The sequence below is a fragment of the Solanum stenotomum genome, chromosome 4 (genome assembly GCF_019186545.1).
Source record: "Solanum stenotomum isolate F172 chromosome 4, ASM1918654v1, whole genome shotgun sequence".
In the NCBI taxonomy this organism is placed as follows: domain Eukaryota; kingdom Viridiplantae; phylum Streptophyta; class Magnoliopsida; order Solanales; family Solanaceae; genus Solanum; species Solanum stenotomum.
Genome location: NC_064285.1, coordinates 66,169,784 through 66,191,519, shown reverse-complemented (window position 1 = coordinate 66,191,519; position 21,736 = coordinate 66,169,784). Strand labels below are relative to the sequence as shown.

Sequence of the window (21,736 nt, the reverse complement as noted above, 5' to 3'; positions counted from 1 at the left end):
GGTATGAAAAAGGAAATAAGTCATGCATGTTAAATAATGAAGAAAAAACAGCAGCAATAACAAATATTGCAATAATCTTTACAATTTACATTGATTGTGTATCTATGTTAAATCCTATCAATCAAATATAATGATTTAAAGCTAGCAATTTTCATGTAAATATATATATACACACAAACATGGAATATGAACTGTGATTTTATTATTTAGAACAAAAACAGCAAAAAAGAGAAGCCTTATAGACAAATGTAAACTATGGACAAGAAAAATGGACGAATGAAATGGTAATAGGAAGTAATTTCCGCTTCAAGCCATTGAGAATGAAATATATTTTATTGGAAGCGTTGTCTTCAGAGAAATGAATTTCATAATGCGCAACTTTGGATCTAATCAGTCATTAGGTGGGCAAAAGTGAATGAAAATAGGAAGTGATATTGGCGCGGCTCAATCTGAGATCGTTCTTTACGAAAACTAGCATAAATTCGTCTTCGGATTGAACCTCACCAACATCGCTTCTTCCATTTTTACCCCATCAGATTTCTGTTTTGATCACTTTTACTCCAAGGACTTCAATTACACTACAATTAACAAGAACAAATAAAGACATCTTAATTAGATGACAAATTGGATTAATAGTAGGAAATAACCTTAGATAATTGTTTAATAAGAAAAAAAAACTCTCCCTTTATTCAAGATTTTATAAAAGGAGGACAATTCAAACTAGGATTTTAATTTTTCAGAGATAACAAATAAATCGAATTCAAATAGAACCTCGAGAGGCCAGTCAAGAAAGTATCGCGCTATATAGAGAGTGAACATCTACATATGAAGAGAAAAGAGGATATATAAGAGGGAACTCAATAACATGCATGACTATTTGAGTTCTAAAACTATGGATAACTAATAAAACTTCAAGTCCATATATATATAAAGATGGAAAAGAAAAAGAATGATGACAATGAAGGAGGATGTATAAAGTGTAGGGTTTTAATAGTTGCCTTGGGATGAGAATTAAGGAGAAGAAAGAATGTGAGGGAAATGATGTCAATTAGGTAGCAACTTGCTTTACTATTCTCATGCTTATTTAATTTAGATCTTATTTAATTAAATATTTTTTCTATGACATTTGATCAAGAGGGAAGTTTTTTGAAATTTATATCAATATAAGACAAGTCATAAATATTGATATGAGCACTATAGATAATATATGATAAAAGTAAGTCAGAATTTAAATTGTGTTTCTATACATATAAATATGATATCTTTATGTGAATATTTATTGGATATACTAAAGAGAAAAGATGATCACATAAAATAGAATATTTATTATAGAAAGAGTAGAAGAAAATCATGAATTTAAGTTATACTACACCATTAATCTATCATTGTAAGAAAGTTTTACACGATATATTACTTTTTATAATATGTAACATACACTAAAAGAATTACAAGAATTAGTTATGAATTTTACGCTAATCTATCGTTGTATTACACATTGTGAACATAATTTTCTTTTACTATCCATCGCTAAATAGAATTAGCAAAAAACTTTATTGTTTAATATCCTTTAAGTAAATGATTTTATTAATATAATAAAACAATTTATACAAGTTAAAACTCAAAACTCACACATGCAAAAAAAAATGTGTCTTTTTTGGCATGCACCTGAAATATTCTCTTAACAAATTAAACAAATACAAAAGAGACCCCCTTTTTATTGTAAAGTGTAATATGTAAATTAAATTTCCCCTCTTTCTGACTGTTATTCTTCTAATAATAATCACACTTTCAGATCACGCTTCATGTCATTAATCATATGATCAGAGAATGAAAATAGTTATGTTGGCTTATCTAATTAATTATAATTACCTTTTAAAATACTAAACAGTTATCCAATGTTTTTAATTTCATGCATGATTAATCAGACTAAACTAACATGGCCTTCAAATTTCTGTCTTAGGGAGTAGAAAAAGATTCTCGTGGGAGCGTCGCTTTTAAAAATGAGCCGTGTGAAGTGTGAATATGAATTTAGTTGGATCTCAATGTCTTTAGTTTTATACTTTAAGTTAGTAAAAGTATTTTTTTTTGTTTTGATTTATGTGAAACTTTTCGCTTTTCATGAATGATTATTGAAGTTATTGATTGAAATATATAGGAGTATTGGAATGTAGCATGTTGCTTTCGAAAATCGACTGACTCGATTGGTTGATTGGTTAATTAGTCGATAGAGTGATCGATTTTGTAGTCGGTATTTTGAATTTCGATTGGTAGGCATTGATAATTGATCAATGAAAAATATCTCTTTGACTTAGTTAAGGAAGAATTGGTTCTCTTTGCGTTTTATTGTGCACTAGAAACGATATGTCAATCGAAGAGTTTCATCTCTGAGTCTAGCTATCGCATAAAGGCTCACTAGTATAGAGCTATGCTGTTCTAAGTCTCACATAGCTAACATTCTCACGACGCTATGTTATGATACACTGACGTGACTTACAAATAGCACTGACGCTATATAATTATATAAGCAATGGTCTGGACCACAAAAATTATCGATTTAGTCATATAAAGCTAGTGCACACCTAAACAATGACTATTTATGAAAGATAATTTGTAAAAAAAATTCGATACTACGATAGTGTACAATTCTCTTCATATCGTTGTTGCATCAATTGAACTCTTATATGTTTTAATTAGTAATATATAGAGTTTGTTATATATATATTATCATGTTATTGTATTAAGATAATCTATTTTATTTTAAAGATTATTATGGGTGTATTTATAATTTATCACTTTTACTTGTTATATAGTAAATAATTTATCTTATTTAAAGATTACAAATCAATAATTTAAGAAAGCTCCATAGGTATCTTTATATTGTTGACAACATTTATTTATTATAACAAGTAATATATTTTATTTTCTAGATTACAATTTCTACGTATTAAGAACACTTACTAGTTACTAGTAAAATACTTATTCAGATGATCATCTAATAACATAAAAATAATAATGAAAATACTATTGAGAAGTTGTATAATTTTATTTTATTTTTGAGTACTCTAATATATACTTACAAGTAACAACAACTTCAACATTTTTAGTAGTACTTTTTTTCAATATTAAGTAGTAAAAATCTTGGGAACATGTGTGCAGAATGTCAGTAAAAGTGTCTATAAAAGAAGTTTCTAAAAAGTTTCATTTATTTTATTTTATTTATTTTTTATATGTGTACTTGCAAACTTTAACAAATTTTATCTAATTTATTTTTTCACACAAATAAGACACACTAATTATACTAAATTTTTCTCACACAAAGAGCGGAGACAACGGCGCCAAATGAGCCTTGCCTTGAGCCTTCATTAGGAGACACTCCTCTTGGTTTTGTTAACCCCTTTTATGCACCCTTCTAAACTTCGTGTATGGTATTTATATTGAAACTCGATTAAATTAAATTTATATAAAAATTTTATTTTAAAATCTCTAAATAAGATTGAATCTTGAAAAATTGAGTTTTCGAGCAAGATCATTCACAACTGAAACTTAAAGGAAAATCATAAATTTCTCATCTAAACGATATCCTCCAAACTTATATGCATAATTAAGTCATGAAATTTTCTTGTTACTATACCATAACTCTTATTGATATGTACACTACCATTCTTCCAATAATACTTAAAACTTTATGTATTGTTAGAGTAAATATATAATGTCTATTTACATAGTAAGTACACTAATTTATATAGAATTGTCTTTCATTCCCCTACCAATCCAAGTTGGAATTAGTGAAACAAAGATATTCAGTCCTCAATTCTATCAATTCAGATTTAAATTGATTGCTACTAACTAAATATAATATGGATTTGTTCCCTTCCATTTTTAATTTTTTTTTTTAACTTTTCTTTTTATAAAGTGATTTTTGATAGTCTAAAATCAAAAGCCAACCACCCCATATCACTTTTTTTTTTTTTTTTGGTTTCGAAAATATCACTATCTTTAATTTATTTTTCATGATTTGGGGAGATTATGTAGGCGTGCCATTAAGCAAACAGACAGCCCCACGCCTTAAATACTAAATTTAATTAGTTTCAATTTTAATTTTAAACATCAGATCCTAGGACACTCTATTTGTTTATTAACTATAATAATAAAAAATACATATACTATACACTTTAATTTCTTGAGGAGAGGGACTCTATATATAAGGAGGAAATAAAAAATGAAAAAGTTTTATAAAGTTTTCCCCACTGTGGAGGTTTTTTACATAGTTTTACAAATTTACCATATCGAATAACTTTATTAATTAAAATTTAAACGGACATTCTTTTTACTAAATCATTTATTCTTTGCTAGAATTAATTATTATCATTATGTGAATTTAATTACACGTAAAATATTAGGTGTTTAACTATGTTATCTCCCTAGGATTATAAGTTTATAACTCATATTAGGTGTTTATGTTATCTTCGTAGGATTATAATTCAAATTAAATTAAAAATAACTAGTTGAATGTGTATATAACTTGCTAAGAGGCGTGTGAAAAATGAAGAAACTCTTTAAAATTCATGATAATTCACGAGAATTTTGTGAACACCAATAATTTACGTATGAAATTCGCATAATGGTGATAATTTAGATATTTTCTTAACCTATTCATTCAATTTTTTCCACTTGTACTACCACTTGAATTTTTTGGAGAAACTTTTGGAGCGTAATGTTCACATCACACTGTCATATTCCTTTAAAGAGTATTTTAATATAAGTTCAAGGACATTTGTGAACAATTAATAATTTAGGTAAAATATGAAACTTATAAAATAGTGAGTTTAGAAGATTTTTAATCTATTTACTCATGAAAATATACTAACATATATATTGCTTATCGTACGTAGTAATAAGTGCCCTTTGTGCTCTTGATTAAAAAGGTTGGAAATGGTCACCTATGTTTTTGGTTTCTTAATTTAATGTTTCATCCGTAAGATTATTTGAGTTAGTGCGATATTTCATAAAAAAAATCATTATCACATATTCACAACGTACTTATTTTGTGTGTTTATATCTTCTATATAATTTGTAAATTATTATTTAAGAACATGTTTATATATCTTCCTGATGTTTTAAAAAAAAGTTATATTTCTTTTAGATATATATTGGCATGGTGGGGATGGCTTAGTCCATTAAAATAGGAGCAAAAGCAAAACATACTTTGCTTATAACTTGTAAAGTTTGAGTCAAACAATCAATTGATTTACTTTACAAAAGAATAATTTTATTGACCATACAAACCCATGCTTTGTTTTTTTTCTTGCTACACCTCTTAATAACTATGTATTCTTTTTAGGGGTCTGAGAAAGATATGTTTTATAACCCTTTTCTATTTTGTCACATTAAGAGTTGACAAAAAAATATGGTTGAAAGGGAATGATGACATTCATAGTTTCAACTAATTCAAATTAATTATTTAGACTCGACTAAAAGACACATATACTTGTATACAATCGTAAGTGATTTACCGTCAATATCAATATCAATAGTTTAGCAACTCTGACAAAATTTGTCATGTTGTCAATTTCGAACAAAGTTAATAACCATCAATATTACGATGAGTCATCATCATAATATATAATATATTTTCGCGTGTAATACATGTGCTTATCTATGCATGTGGATCATGACTCCTAATTTTATGTTATTGTATTGTCGTCAATTGTTTAGAAATATTAACGCTTTAGTCAGTGATAGAGCTAAAAGGTGTAATTAAAGGGATTACGATAATTATACTGTAAATACAATTCCTTGACTTTTATGTAAATATTTCTTTATATTTTGAATTACGTCACTGCAAATTCTGGCTCCGCCACGAACCTTAGCGATCTTTCCTAGATAGACAAAGCTAATATTCTTTAAATGGGAAGTCAACATATATTCTCAATTCCTAGAAACATTTCATGGTACAATTTTTAAAGCATTCTTATAATAAGGGGTCAAAAGAGTAGTTGGAAAATTTGAAGTTGATGATTTTGTGGTTAATGATGAGTATGTTTCAATCTTGAATAGCAACTAAGCCAAAGTCACTTGTCAACTTGTGTAGACAAAGAAAGACATTTTTATGCCCACAAACTTGAGTTGCTGCAGAAATGTGGGCTTGTTTACCTCCTAGAATAGAACAGAAGATTGCAACTCTCTAGAGAGGTTTTCAATATATAAGTGATCTTCACACTTCTTAAAATTTATGAAATAGATATGAGCTTGTAATTTTATTATATAATATTGAACACGTAAAGTCTTAATCTTAGATTCACTTCTGAACTGTTCTCCATTTTTTCCGTCATGTTTAATTTGCCAACATAATTGCACTTCATTGATAATATTGCCAATCGAAAATGTCAATTGGTAATCCGTTGCTAAGTTATTGCTAGTATAGACGCCATATTTTACCACCAATTTTTGCAACTAAAATCTTTGATTTGTAATCTGTTGCTAAGTTTTTAATTAAAAACCGATTACTAATCTATTAGTGATTTACTAATGGATCAATTTAGATGGTTCGTAAAATTCGTTGGCAATTCCACCTTTTTTGTAGTAGGAATATTTTCTATAGTCAATTTGATCCGTTTCAAGCATTCTTTGAGCAAATTAAAGTTATTATTAAAATATAAATTAAAGATATGACTTAATCATTAAGTATCCTATCTTAATCGTGCAACTATTTTAGATGTTAATCATTAAGCCCCCTATCTTAATCGTGCAAATATTTCATCATTCTAATTTAAAGAACTAAAAGAAAAATTGAATTCTCCATTGCTATTTATTAGCTATTTAATAACTATCTTTACAATCCTGTAACATTATACTTCACTTAATTAGAAAAATACACTCAATTTTATCAGATTTAATAGTAAATACAAGATAATTTATGCAATGATAAATATGATTGAATAGTAAATTTAAGATATATATTTTGTATAGGAAAAAATAAATAAAAAGAATATCTATCTTTTTTTGTTATTAAAAAAATCCTCTCATAAAATAAAATAGTTAATCTTAAAAACAAAATTATTTTATTTTTTACTATTGAGGTGAAGTACATTATCTGAAATTTTTCTTTTTTCTTTTTTAGAAAAAAATAATAAAAATATATAATAAGATTTTTTTTTTAATCTTTTTCTTTCTCACTAGGGGTGTGCATTATTCGGATTAAACCGAATAACCAAACCAAATCAAACCGAATNAAAAAAATCCTCTCATAAAATAAAATAGTTAATCTTAAAAACAAAATTATTTTATTTTTTACTATTGAGGTGAAGTACATTATCTGAATTTTTCTTTTTTCTTTTTTAGAAAAAAATAATAAAAATATATAATAAGAATTTTTTTTTTCTTTTTCTTTCACACAAAAACCGTCAGCTATTCCTTCGTCTCTAAGAGAAGCTTTCTACTTCACCCCCCAAACCCAAACACACACCGCCCCAGCAATTGCCTCCCTTAATTTTCCGGCGATGCATGAAATTGACGTTCACGATCTCTCCGACGACGCTGATTATGCTGCCTCTGTTCAGCAAGTAAGCAATCACAATTCGCATTTCGCAAAATCATGTTTATCTCATCGCTTTATTCGAATCGTTAATTAGTAATTTGCAATGTTTAATTACGTTTGTGTGCATTGATTGATTCTATGTTTTGATAAACAAAATTGATTAATTGCCGAGTTTGTTGTTGATGATTTGAGGTGAACTGTGTATAAGTGCTGATTATTAAATTCAAATCGTAAATTAGTACTCTACAATGTTTATTGAAGTTTGTGTGTATTGATTGATTTTATGTTGAGCATGTTTTTGATTAATCGCCGAATTCAGATAAAATTGATTAAACTGTGTGTAAGTGCTGATTATTATTGTGTATGTTTATCTCATAGTTATATTCAAATAGTAAATTAGTACTTTACAATGTTTATTTACGTTTGTGTGCATTGAGTGATTTTATGTTGAGCATTTTTTTGATTAATCGCTGAATTTTTTTGCGGTTAAAATTGATCATTGAGGGCTTGAGATGAACTGTGATTAGGTGCTGATTATTACTGTGTATGTTCATGTCATTGTTATATTCAAATTGTAAATTAGTACTCCCATTTTACATGGCATCCTTTGACTTGATACGGTGCTTAAGAAAAAAAGGAAACTTTTGGTCTAAAACAATCCTTAGATATGTGATTGAGATTGAGAATCATTTCATTAAGGGTAAAGGGGGAATTTCCTAGTTTAATTGTTTCTAATCATAGTAAGGTGACAATCTTTTTGGGACGGACTAAAAAGGAAAGAGTGTCACATAAAATGGTACAAAGGGAGTACTTTATAATGTTTATTTATGTTTGCGTGCATTGAGTGATTTTATGTTGGCCATTTTTTTGATTTATCGCTGACTCTTTTTTTTGTGTGGTTTTTTTGAGGTTAAAATTGATTATTGAGGGCTTGAGGTGAACTGTGTTTAACTGCTGATTATTACTGTGTATTCGGAGAAGATGAATTTGTGCATATGCTGTGTAATTTGCCGCATTTTATTTTGACAATTTAGCAGAGCGCCTATAGTATTAGGATCCCTTGGTCATTGCGGTTTGATTATTTGTTGCCACCAATTAAGCAGTCCTCTTTAGCATTACTATACCTTCCTTATTACTTGAGGTGAACTGCGTTTAACTGGTGATTATTACTGTTTATTCGGAGAAGTCAAATTTGAGCATATGCTTTGTAATTTGCCTAATATTATTATGACAATTAAGCAGATCATCTATAGTATTACTGTCCCTTAGTCATTGTGGATTGATTATATGTCAGAACCAATTAAGCAGACTATGCCTTCCTTAGTGATTGTGGTTTAGCTATTTGTCAGCACCCAATTAAGCTGGCCGTTCATAGCATTACTATATGTTCCTTCATCAATTCAGTTTGGTTAATTGTCAGCATTGGGTTAGCTTCCCCGTGTTTAAGAGCCTTGGCCAAAATAACCAAGGAATTCTATTAGTAACTGCCCATGGATCCTTTGAACAAACTATCTATTTAATAGATTTCATAGAGTTCCTAATGACTATCGGTAGAACCTATCCCATGTTATATCGTGCGATCGGTACCTACCATCTTTTTTAAAGATAAATATCAATAACGCAGTTCATCCAGTGTAAACTCAATTTGAATCACAGAGCTCTGAAAGTCATACCTGAAATGTGTATTTTGTGCTTGCTTATTTTCTTTTCCATTTGCTTTTTAATTAAGAAATGAAGGAGAAAAAACAAGATTCTCTCAGCTCATATGGCAGAATCTCATAATTATCATGTGCAACTATTTTATGTCTAGCATGACCACTTGATGACATGTAGAGGGGAAGCAGGTTGTTTGTTTGATATATTAGTTGTTAATATGCAATGATTCTTGTCAAAATTTCTTTTAATATGAAATGACGTATTGAATTTGGTTTCTCATCTGTGGGGATGTGCATTAGGGTTCGGCGAGCATGAATAGGAGCAATAACAGTAAGCAGGGTTCATCAGGTGAACAGGAAGGCGCTGAAATAGTGTATGTGAAAGATAATGTGGCAATTCATCCAACTCAGTATGCCTCAGAGAGGATTAGTGGTCGACTAAAACTGATCAAGCAAGGAGGTTCTTTGTTTATGGTACACATCTAGTTTATGCTCGTATCGCAAATTAAAATCTCAAATCACTGATTACAGACGACGAGGATCATTTTCCTTTCTCTACTATGTGCATCTGAAGCTTTCCTATTGCAAAAGTTTCAAGCTTTCTGAAAATTATTTGGTCTAGAGAGAGAGAGAAGAACATGGATAATATTAGTGTTAATTATGGATTATTTTATGAAGTACGTTGTTATGTGCTATACCTTGACTAAGGTGAAATTATACTTCCAAATTATCAAAGCTTCGACAAAGCGACAAAGTACCCCATTTCCTTTCCTTTTCATTTCCATTCATTCTTCTTATTTATTCTTCTTGTTCTTCTGTTACCAATGGATGACAACAGAGAGGTGCAAGGGGAGAACACTAACTTTTCTCTTTTGCTTTTATTTTGGTTTTAGTTATTTCCTCTTGCCTGGTTAAATTTTTGAATGACGAAGGTTTTTATGGTCCAAGATGTGGTGATTTTGGAGGGAGAATAGGTTCACAACTGGCTCAACTCTTATTTTAGGTGAATGTACTGGTTGATGCTTGATAGTTTGGAAAGAGAAACCAAGTTTCACTCTTGGTGCATAACCTTGGGTGGTTATGCGAATGTTTTCAAGTCATGGTTAATGTGCCACAAACTGAATGGAGGTGATCCATATTCAGTCCTAAATAATATGTAGATGGAATTGAGACAGTTCTTAAATGGTTAAATTTCCATTGTTATAGAGTTATGTTTCCTTCTTCTTTGTTTGTTGTGTATAAGGATGTAAAGAAATGGGTTCGTTAAAATATTGATAAATAGAAGTACTTTGTTTGTGGGGTGGGGTGGGGGTGGGGGGAGCGTTGATCCTTCCCCACAAGTGAAGGATGGAATGAAAATACATTACCTGATAAGAGAATTTTGATGCAATTACAAAGCGAAATGTGCATACTTCAATTTAAGAAGAGGTTTACAACTTTGCTGTCACATAAAACAAGGAGAAGGAGAGGGGATGGGGGGTGGAGTATTACTAACATTTGCAGCACTTATTAAATCTTTCGCTCTACCCTGTTATTTTGGAATTAAATTGGTTTTGTGTGACAGACTTGGATTCCATATAAAGGACAAAGCTCGAGTGCAAGGTTGTCTGAAAAAGGTTGGGGTCAATTATATCTGTAAAATAACAGAGGAAAGAGTAGCTCTGTGCAGGGATTTTCCATTGGCTGTTGTGTAATGGTTATCCTTTTTATCTTGGTGCAGATAAGAGTCTTTACACTATACGAGCAGTTCCATTCTCGGATGTTAGATCAATTCGACGACACACTCCTACCCTGGGGTGGCAATATGTTATTGTAGTTCTGTCATCAGGTATTTTATGGGGCTGTATTTCACTAGTGATTCTGTTTCATCTTAGTAAATGAGAAATGCTGTTTTTATAGAATGTGGAGCACACAACAAATTCATTTTAGTGGTTGGCATGTATGAAATATCAATTTGAATTAAGTTAATCATTCTCTGTTGTTCTGAATGTATTTTACTCTCTTTGAAGATCCTCTCTAATCATCATTGTTTTAGAATAGCTTAATTGGTGGTTCTTGTTTCAGAAAAATGCTATGATATCATCATGAATCCTGTCTCGTTCCGTGTAGTTTGGCATGTTTTACTACCCAACATTCCCCCTGAGGGAATCATGATGATTGAACTCGATTCTTCTTAGAATTTAATAATGCTTATGTATGTTTTCTTGATGGATAGATTCTTGTATGCTACCTACCTTATGATATTTCCCCTTAGAGTTTTAGTGGATTCTTTATTGTTCTGTTATCATCATATTGTCAGTTTGTTGAATGCCATTGTTGCATATTGAGTTTACTTCCATCCACACTTGCAGGACTAGCATTTCCTCCGCTTTATTTCTACAATGGTGGTGTCCGGGAGTTTCTTGCAACAATTAAGCAGCATGCTTATCTTGTGAGGTGAACTTATTTGTTCTCTTATGCATTGTCTTCGTCATTGTCATGACTAGGCAATTCAACTAATAAACCGAATTCATCTCTTCCTTTTTCTTTTTTTGGGCATGTTCGTAAGATGAGAGTAGAAAGTAAAACTAGATAGTCCGCTAATGAATGATACTGATATCAGTAAAAAAATCAAAAGCTATGTCGTATGAAAGATCTAATAAGTTGCTCCTTTCTTTTGGTGGATGAGAGAGAGTTTCGAAAAAAATATAAGGATGCAGTACATGGAAGGTTAAGGTCATTTCCAAATGCTAGAGTGTGGTGTTACCTCTGGTTGACATTCAATGGTAATCCAGCTGAATTGCAGGACACCAACTATGAATTCTTTTCAGTTTTTTAAAGTAGCTGAACTACAGGTATACCAACTGCGAATTCGTTCCAGGTTTAACTGGTGCTAGCCTGTCAAAAAGTATATCTTATCATACTACTAGAAATTTGGGATCTCAATGTTTTCTCGTTCCAATATCTCTTGTTGCAATGAACTAGTAGTGGGAGAGATACCTTGATTTTAGGCAGACAGCCTTTCCATTCTTACTGGTGAGTTGTATTTTTCCAGGTCAGCCGATGATGCTAATGTATTTCTTGTCAACGACTTTCAAGATCCACTCCAGGTGTGACCAGTTTGATCTATCATTTGTTTAACCAGTTAAACAGCTTTTCTGAGGAGCTTCATCATGATTCATGAATCCTCACTTTCGCTCATGCATTAATTTGCTTCTTACAGAGAACTCTCTCCTCCTTGGAACTTCCTAGGGCTGTTTCTGTAACTAACAGTCCATCATCTGCTGCTGCACCTAGTGAATCCCCATCTAGCTGGACGGATGGGGAAACTTTTGATAGAAATTCTGCACTTGCTCAACAAAATGCCAGGCAAAGACAAAAGCATAATGATCCTGCTCGAGATTTGTCAATTCAAGTACTAGAGAAATTTTCTCTTGTGACCAGATTTGCTCGTGAAACGACGTCACAACTTTTTGGTGAACCTCAGGGAGATGGTTTTATCACTAATGACAGGAGGAAGCATGACGGAAAAACACATGATTATCCTCGCATTGCCAAATCTAATGATGCTCAGAAGCTTCCTGAGGATGTTCCGGTGCCTGAGGATCCCTTGGAGGTGAGAAACTTGCATATAATTAACCTTTGTTCCTGCATTTAATCAGACGGTTGGTCATGTTGTACACTTACATTAGTAGTCTGGGGTTTCCAGAAGCCTTTTTCATTTTTTGTAGCTGTGTATATCAGTGTAGGGATTATTGTGGGACTTAAAAGAACCTTAGAACTCCTACTATATACGTTAATTCAATTTTTTAGTATTGGAGTGAAACAGGGCCATATGGACCATACTGCGCAAAGAGGAGTCATATGCTCGTCGGCCAATTAGTTTGGCATGTGGCTTAGTGCATTCATAGTGTTGGTGCTTTTGTTGATTTTCCTAAAAGGTTATCCTTTTCTCAAAATGGTAAAATCTGGTCATACTCATGATTTAATTATAAGAAAATCAGTTTGCCTTGTATTATGAGTCGACATGACTATTAAATGTACTTCCCAGAAATAATTAGACATCAAGGTATGAGAAAGATGAAACATTTAATAATGAAATGATGCTACTTCACCCCTTATTTATCAGGAAAAAAAGAGAGTTCAATTTCAGCCCATTGACTTTCATGTTTACCTTGAGCGATATGACATCCTTCAAAATTGACTTCAACTTTTTTCCTAACCGAACCACAATGATGAATTCAATCCCCTTTCTTGATGTTTTGGAATGCAAGTTTAGCCCAACTCCAGGTCAGATAGAGAAGGACAAAGTATTTGATATGTTTTTTACTGATTAAAAATATATAAGATGTGCTTCTCCTTCAGCAGCGTGCCCTAGTCACAAACAACTAGTCCATTTTGCTTGAGTATTGTTTTTCAAATTATATTTTCTTGCCTAAGATCCTTACAAAAATAAAAATAACAGTTTATTGCCTAAGCTACCAACAATATGAACATATCTAGCAAGGGTGGTGATTCAGAGTATCTCACTTAGTGAGCTATCCAAATTTTCATCAGGTAGGTGGGGGTTGATTTCCCCAGGATTAATTCCCCCCCCGACCCCCCACATTTCCCCTCCTCTTCATCCCTATGTAAAACAGCTCTAGCAAGGGTGGCTTGAGTTAATTTCAAGATTCATTTTCTCCTTTTTAAGTTTATCAACAAGTTACAATTGCATTTAGTCCTCTTTTTTTTCTTTTTTTTTAATCTATGCCAGTGTTTCTTCTGCAGTTTGACAAACTGTCACTAGTATGGGGAAAGCCACGGCAACCCCCCTTGGGAACAGAAGAGGTAGAGGACTATTTTTTTGTCTACTTTTCAGTTTGCACTTATTAGATGCTAATACAACGGCTGCTAGGCCCAAGAATTTTTTTCAACATTCATTTCATGTCTATCTCATTTTGTTCTAATTGCTATATGTTCACTTGCCTTGAAGCAACCAAAATCATTGAGTTTTAAGCAGACTGTTGCACACAGTGTTAACACTTAACTGTGTCATAGATTCTCAATTTTTTTATCGGAGTATGCAAATGCCCAGATTCGTGACACAGACCCCAGGGTGATCAATTTTTCCACTTGCACATCTCTGTTTTGTAACCATTGTTTTAGAAGGGATTCCTATTGGTCTAGAAGTAGAATTAGTAAACTACCTCATCTCTGTATTTTTTCTATTTTATCATGTAGAAACTTCTTTGCTTAAGAAAAGAAATTCTCTCTGTGAAGTTCAAGTCAATTATGTCGTTTGGATTCCCATGAATTCTTCATTGAAGGCGTGATATAGCTAAACTGATTATTGGTGCTTCTTCCAGGGAATGTGTTTCAGAAATAGAATGTTACAGCGCTAAACATCAGACCAATTTATGAGTAGCTGATCAGTGTTGGGCCACTGTGTCACTAATTATAAAAAGGGGGGGCCGGGGGGGTGTTGCGTCTCTAAGCTAAATAAATCATATAATGACTCACTTTGGAATTCACTCCTATGACATTGAATGACATTGGTTTAAACTAAGCTATATTAGAAGTTAGAACATTGAACTAGTTTTGAGATAGACGATCTCTTGCAAGATTGCATCTATATAAAATTTTGTGGAGGTAATGTTGTCCATGTTCAAAGCTAGTCTCTTAAACACTTTTAATTAGTAAATTTGTTGCAATTTAGAACGTTCTCAAATATTTTGGGAGAACCTATGTGTTGTTAGATTTATGGTCCATTGAAATGCAAAATGCAAAAAATATATTGGTTCTTGTGATTTTCTTTTGAGATCGTTTTGTTTTTGCTTTTTTTCACTTCCAATAATTTTATGTGTTTATGTGCGTGTGTATGCTATTTGCACAACAAATCTTTCCAAGAAAGACAGTTTGTCTAACTGTTAATTTTGCATCTATAAGTTAGAAGAAATTTATGATGTCTAATAAATAGTCATTCAGTGAGTGTACTTATTTGTGTGAGATCAATTGTCTATCAAAATTAGAAAGTCAAGTTTATATGATCTATGCATGTGTTCACTGGGGCAGATATATGTCCTAATGCAATTTTAATTTCTATCTTAATGTGCATTATTTTCTTAGCATGATTGTTCTAAGTTCTAACAATGGTTAATCCAGAGGCAAGGTTTACCTCGTCATTGTCAATTACTGCACATCTGGTGTATCTTCGACGACATCTATATTTTTAATTTTTTGCATGGATTTTAACAAATTGTAGGTTTTTTGATTTTTGCCTATTGTTGTGATTACATTCACGACTAAGTTCCAAATGTTTTGCTCCTTATGCAGTGGTCTGCTTTCCTGGACTCTGAAGGGAGAATCACAGACTCAGAAACAGTAAGAAAGAGAATATTTTATGGTGGAGTCGAACCAGATCTACGTAAAGAGGTTTGTCCTTGTAAATATCCACCCCGCTCCGCATCTGTGTCTCTGAGCATGAATATTCTTATGTGTCCTTGTGGTAGGTGTGGCGATTTCTGTTGGGATACCATTCATATGATTCAACTTATGCAGAGAGGGAATACCTTGTGTCCGTCAAAAAGTCAGAATACGAAACGATAAAAAACCAATGGAAGGTTTGTCATATTCTCAGCTTGGGCAGGGTCGGTTGAAAAGTAAAATGTTTCTGATTCTTCATTTACTCAATCTTTCTAGGTATTTTCCTTCAATTAGCAAAATGTTTTCACTTGTAACAGCGGTAATTTAATTTTAGATCAGTTAAGGTGTGCTATAAGATCCTTTTCTTTCCAACTTCTGTTTTGATGCTCTTGTAATTTTGATGTTTCATTTGGGAAGTGTATCCCTATGTTTTCCTTTTGTCCAGAAGGCTCCCATGACAAGAAGATATCTCTGAGATAATTTTGTGTTAAAAGTGTAATTTTAATTCTAATGTTTATCGACGTCTCTCTACAGAGCATCTCTAAGGAGCAGGCAAAAAGATTTACAAAATTCCGAGAGAGGAGAGGCCTCATTGAAAAAGATGTGGTATGTGTCAAATTTGTCCATTTCGCGGGCCTATAAATTATTTTGTTTGAGAACCAAGATGCACATTTACATCCTTGCAATTCACAACCAGTGATACTATTATTTGGTTATTAATATGTTTATAATAAGGGAAAAAACTGATAATTTTGTTCTTCTTCTTCCCTTGTTCTTTCTTATTTGATATGTAAGGTGAGGACTGATCGGTCAATTTCATTCTATGAAGAGGATGACAGCCCAAACATTAAATGTTTGCGCGATATACTGCTGACATACTCATTCTACAACTTTGATTTGGGTTACTGTCAGGTAACTTCTTCCTTTAAGCTTAACATGTGTGCTTCTTCACTGATCAATATGTTCATGCTGTATTACAAACAATTTGATCATATGTGACATCTCTGCTACATATGCGTTTTTGAATTTCTGGCATTCTTATTCTTCTCTCTGTTGCTACCCATTTCTTTTTCCTTTTTCCTTTTTCCTTTCCTCTTTGATCAGTTTGTGGTCAACATAGGATTACTTGAGCTTAAACATTTGACTATTTGACAGTTGCACCCAGTCCAAGATTGATGTTAATTTTGTCCAGTCATCATCAGTAGATATCTGGGAGAATAACTTGGTGAAAAAATGAAAAAAAAAAAAAAAACTAAACTAGAAAGTTTTAATTTCTTTCCCTATTCTATTCTAAGTCTGAGAATTCTTCATTAAGCTGGAGAATGTTCGCTCTGTCAGAAGATTTTCAAAATTAAAATTTCTCCTTAAGATTGCTTTAAGTTAAAAAATTATAAGCTTTTGGCATAATGAAGCAACAAGAATATGTCATCTTTTGCATGTATATTTCTTACCATTATCAAATTTCATTAGACTTACTTTCTTTGCAACTGTTTTATTGATCATTGGAAGACACTGTCGTTCAGATTCTATGTAATTTATGTTACATGTCCTATCTGATATTACCAAGCCTATCTTATTCATTGTCATTTGATTTTATCATCTTTCCCAAAAAATGCTTAAGTCATCTGATGCCCCCTTAAAGTTGTCCGCATAATTCACTTAGATACCTCAACTAAGGCTTGTACCTATTGAACACCTCTACAATTCTGAATTTGATCCATTTGAACATTTTTTGCCTAGGTGGCACATTGTTTGTGATTCACACCCTTTAGGCGCGTGAAAGGTTTTAAAATGTGCGTTTTTTTTTTGGAAAAAAAATATTATTTCTTCATCTTCTTTGGCATCCCTTCCTCCATCACACCGCCAGTTTGCCGCCGCCACTACACACCCTTTTTCTTCCTCTTATTTTCTCCGGATACTTAAGTTCTTTTACCTCCATTGTTGTTATATTTTTGGCCCTGTTGTCATCCATATTAGGATTGGCTGCACCACCATTCCACCATTATCACTGTCATTTTCATCATGTTTAATTTGTAAAGGGCTTTAAGTTTTGAGTCTGTCTCTTTGCTGTTAATTTAGTAATTTGGTGTTAAATTTTTATTTATTATTTGTTTTGCTCAAATTTTTATTGAAGTTTTTTGATTTGTCTTGAATGTGTTGTTTTGACTTTAAATTGATGTATATTGGCAGAATGTAAGGATGTTCTTCATCCAAAAAATTTAATTGGTTATGAAACACAAAAAAAATCGAAACAACTCCATTTTTTCCCGACAATGGCAATCGGAACTTATTAATTTTCCGGCGAGATTTTTTCCCCATCTTTCTCTACCTAAAACGAGACGAAGAAGAAAGTTATAATTGAAAAATAGGCTGATGGAAAGGAAGATTTGTCGTGTTGGGGATGGCACTGTATAGGGAGAGGGAGGGTCGCCATTAACGGGGTGGTATTGTAGAGGGAAATGTGAGTTTTGGGCTTCAGTGGATAGCAGGGGAAGTGGGGTGGTTTAAGTTCAAGTTTTTTTCATTTTTTTTTACTTTAAAATAATTTCCTTTTTCTTTACTTTTAATATAATGTTTAAATAATTTTTTGGATTAAAAAATTACACATGTCAGTATATAATTAGTCAAATTGGCATGTCAGCACGAGTGTATTTCACACATTTTCTACTTTTGGCTTATTCTCAAAAAATGTTCAAATGGTTCAAATTCAGAATGGTAGAGGTGTTCAATAGGTACAAGCCTTAGTTGAGGTGTCTAAGTGAATTATGCGGACAACTTTAAGGGGCCGGGGCCACTGATGACTTAAGCCAAAAAAAACAGTTCATTGGTGTGATATGATCATTGTACCACTCTCTATCCTATTATGGAAGCCCTTTTTGCTCAAATATTCTCTGTGCAACTTAATACCTTATCTTTTTTTTCATGGTTTCTCGCTGATTGGTAAATGAAAATTCGTTTCTCTCGAATTAAATTGCAGGGTATGAGCGACCTCCTTTCACCAATATTGTTTGTTATGGGAGATGAATCAGAAACATTTTGGTGCTTTGTGGCGTTGATGGAACGACTTGGACCAAACTTTAACCGTGACCAAAATGGGATGCACTCTCAGCTTTTTGCATTATCAAAGGTTCTCTCCCTCATCCCTTCTCTCTCCTCCTCTCTGCTCTCTTGTTGCTAGTCCCTTAAGGTTCTAGCATTAGCATTTACCTCCCAGTGAACCCCAGACAGATTGTACACAACACTTAACCAGAGATCTATTCCAAGGGGACAGAGTAGAGTGATCTGTATCGTTCTGTCTTCTTTCCTCGTGTCTGGAATAATTTGTTTTGAAGAGTAAACCCAAATAGGAGTTGTTGGCATGTGTTTACGTCCCAAGCATATCTAAGAAAGCCATAGAGTTAAATAAAGTGCTGATAATTCCTAGGTAATAGGATTTGACAGTCTCTTTGGTGTTACCCCTCCACTTTGAGTATGCTCCGTTCTTAGTTGTAAAATAGCACGTGCCTTTCAAAATTGAGTTCTATTGAAACAAAGAATTATTGAGTTTTGGTTGTCAAATGGAGGATTAGTTTGATTGATTTTTACCTGCTCTAAGAAGGCGTAACTATTGTTGATACACATCCATTGTATTTATGATATATATGTCTGCCTGTTTATCTGGATCTTGTAGCAAATGATTGTCAGCGAGTGAATAGTTCCATGCCATCACCAGTTCTTTCTTGTTCCCATTCCTTCCAATGCTTTCCAGTTATATTATGTACTTCCTCCATCCCAATTTATGAGGCACTGCTTGACTTGACCCGAAGTTGAGAAACAAAGAAAGATGTTTGAGACTTGTGGTCTAAAACAAACCTAAGATTTTTGTGTGGCTATAAAATCATCTCAATGAGAACTGCAGACATTCTTTATGGGGACAAATTAAAAANTGAAGTATTTACAAACCGAAAACCGATAAACCGAACCAATAACACCTAAAACCGAACCGAACCGACCGATGCGCACCCCTAGATAGAGGGAGTACTTGTGTAGTATATTTTACATTTGGGCTGATAAATGTTTGCTTTCCTACAAAAAATGATGTTCATACTATGTTTTTGCAGTTGGTGGAGTTGTTGGACATCCCTCTGCATAATTACTTCGAACAGAAGGACTGCTTGAATTATTTCTTCTGCTTCCGATGGGTTCTTATTCAATTCAAAAGGCAAGCAGTAGTAATCCTAAAAAAAAATAATTAAATCCTATTAGCCATCCGCTATATGATTTACTTCGGTATATAAGAGTATGCTCTGGTTTCTTCTTTAACACAAACTCATAGCATTGATCATCTGTTAAATTATGCTGATGTGAGAAGTTAGATTCAAAGGCCCATTTCAGATTTCCATAGACTTGCTATTAGTTCTGGTTTTGTACATATTTCTCATTACCATTTTCTATGACCTTGTGACATTTTGAGATTTCAAAAGGCAAGTTACAGACACACTGTTTTCATCATTTTATTTTCCTTTTGCTTGGATCTGTACTTACCATTTTCAAAAGAATCTTATAATTTTGTAGTGTTCCATTTGATAAAGTGGAAATCAGAAAGAACTTTAGCTTCTCTTTCAAGTTGTTTGTCCCATTTCTTCCTGCCTCTCTCTTTCAATGTGCAACGCCACTTACTGTAGTTCCCTTTGTCTTACTATGTTTTTCAATTCAGCCTTAGACAGTTTGTTGGCTCTAGGACCTGAAGTAAAATATTTTTCTTTCCCCATCTTGTTCACCTGAATGCACTTCTGATACCTTGAATCCTGCAAATCCATGTTCTATATGTCCAGAGACCACTAGAGCTTATTTGTTTCGTGTCTGCGTCCTGCATTCTAATATGAGTAGTGCACATTCATAAAGCTAAATGCATGAAGGGAACATATTGTCATGTTTCTTCTTTAGAAAAAAATTATATGTTGGTTGTGAATTTACTACTATCTTGTACTTTACATGAAATATTCTCAATTGACAAAGTGAAGCACAAACAGGCAGGTGTTAAACCAAATAAACTTTTTACAACCCAGGTCAGCAGGGGGACATGGTTTCCTGTTCCCTATGTGCATTGAGATTTGTGCATCCTTTACCCAAATAGCAGCCTTCTCCATGGGGAGAAAGAAAGAATGAATTATGTAAATTTGTTTACTTGCTTACCCACCATAGTGAACCGTGCTGGGAGACACCATCATTAAGTCACTATTTTGGTTCTTCTGGTTTCTCAATGCAGTTCTTTTTTCTCAAATCTTGTACTGCTTTCATTACTGTCAGCCTTCGGTTGTCACTAGATATATGCTTCAATTCTCAGCTCCAGTTTTCTCCTTCAATTCATGTTTCCGTATTTGTTTAGTAGTTTATTTATTGATACCTTGTCTCTTGTAGGGAGTTTGAATTTGAACAAACTATGCGATTGTGGGAGGTATTATGGACACATTATGGGAGTGAGCACCTTCATCTGTATGTCTGTGTCGCAATTCTGAAAAGGCATCGCAGCAAAATAATAGGAGAGGGGATGGATTTCGACACACTACTGAAATTTATCAACGAACTTAGTGGTCATATTGACCTAGATGCTATCCTCAGGGATGCAGAGGCTCTGTGTATATGTGCCGGTGAAAATGGTGAATCCTGCATCCCTCCTGGAACTCCACCTTCATTACCAGTTGACGACACTTCAATGTATTACCAACAAGATGATGATGATGTACTATAATTGCTTCTTATGGTGTAAAGTTTCTTAGTTCGATAAATGACCTTCACAATCAGTGATATTTTTTTCATATGCATATACTGAATTCGTGTAAAGAGAATGAAATAGATTTGTTTTATCAGCAATCTCCGTCACATCAGTTTTGAGACCATGTTTCTGGTCGTTGTCTTGTAATGCTTCAGCATATATTCTTCGACTTCCCTTCTGAGTCTGAGTGATGGTTTAGAAATAGAATTGTTGAATCTTTTCATCGTTCAACGACTTCTTGTGAGTATCGTCTGCTTGCATACTCTATGTGGGAGTATCAGTATTTCACAGGAGGTGTCCGGCGTTCACATTGGTTGAGGGAATGAGTTATCTTCTTATATAGTCTTTAAGCAATATGTCTCATGAACTAACTCTTCATATTGAGTTAGATCGATGTATACTATT

General features: G+C 32.8%; 2 protein-coding genes across 2 annotated transcripts in view; both read left to right on the top strand.

Moving 5' to 3' along the window:
• Positions 1-21,736, top strand: part of LOC125862392 (thylakoid lumenal 16.5 kDa protein, chloroplastic) — a 137,933-nt gene that overhangs the window by 112,980 nt on the left and 3,217 nt on the right. The window lies entirely within an intron of this gene.
• LOC125862386 (uncharacterized) lies at positions 7,395-21,422 on the top strand. The gene is made up of 15 exons (XM_049542437.1): positions 7,395-7,562; positions 9,493-9,666; positions 10,757-10,808; positions 10,913-11,020; positions 11,544-11,628; positions 12,227-12,281; positions 12,395-12,787; positions 13,942-14,001; positions 15,487-15,585; positions 15,663-15,773; positions 16,111-16,182; positions 16,372-16,488; positions 18,554-18,703; positions 19,677-19,777; positions 20,977-21,422. Exons 1-15 carry the CDS (start codon positions 7,500-7,502, stop codon positions 21,305-21,307), a joined length of 1,971 nt encoding a protein of 656 aa, XP_049398394.1. The 5' UTR covers positions 7,395-7,499; the 3' UTR covers positions 21,308-21,422.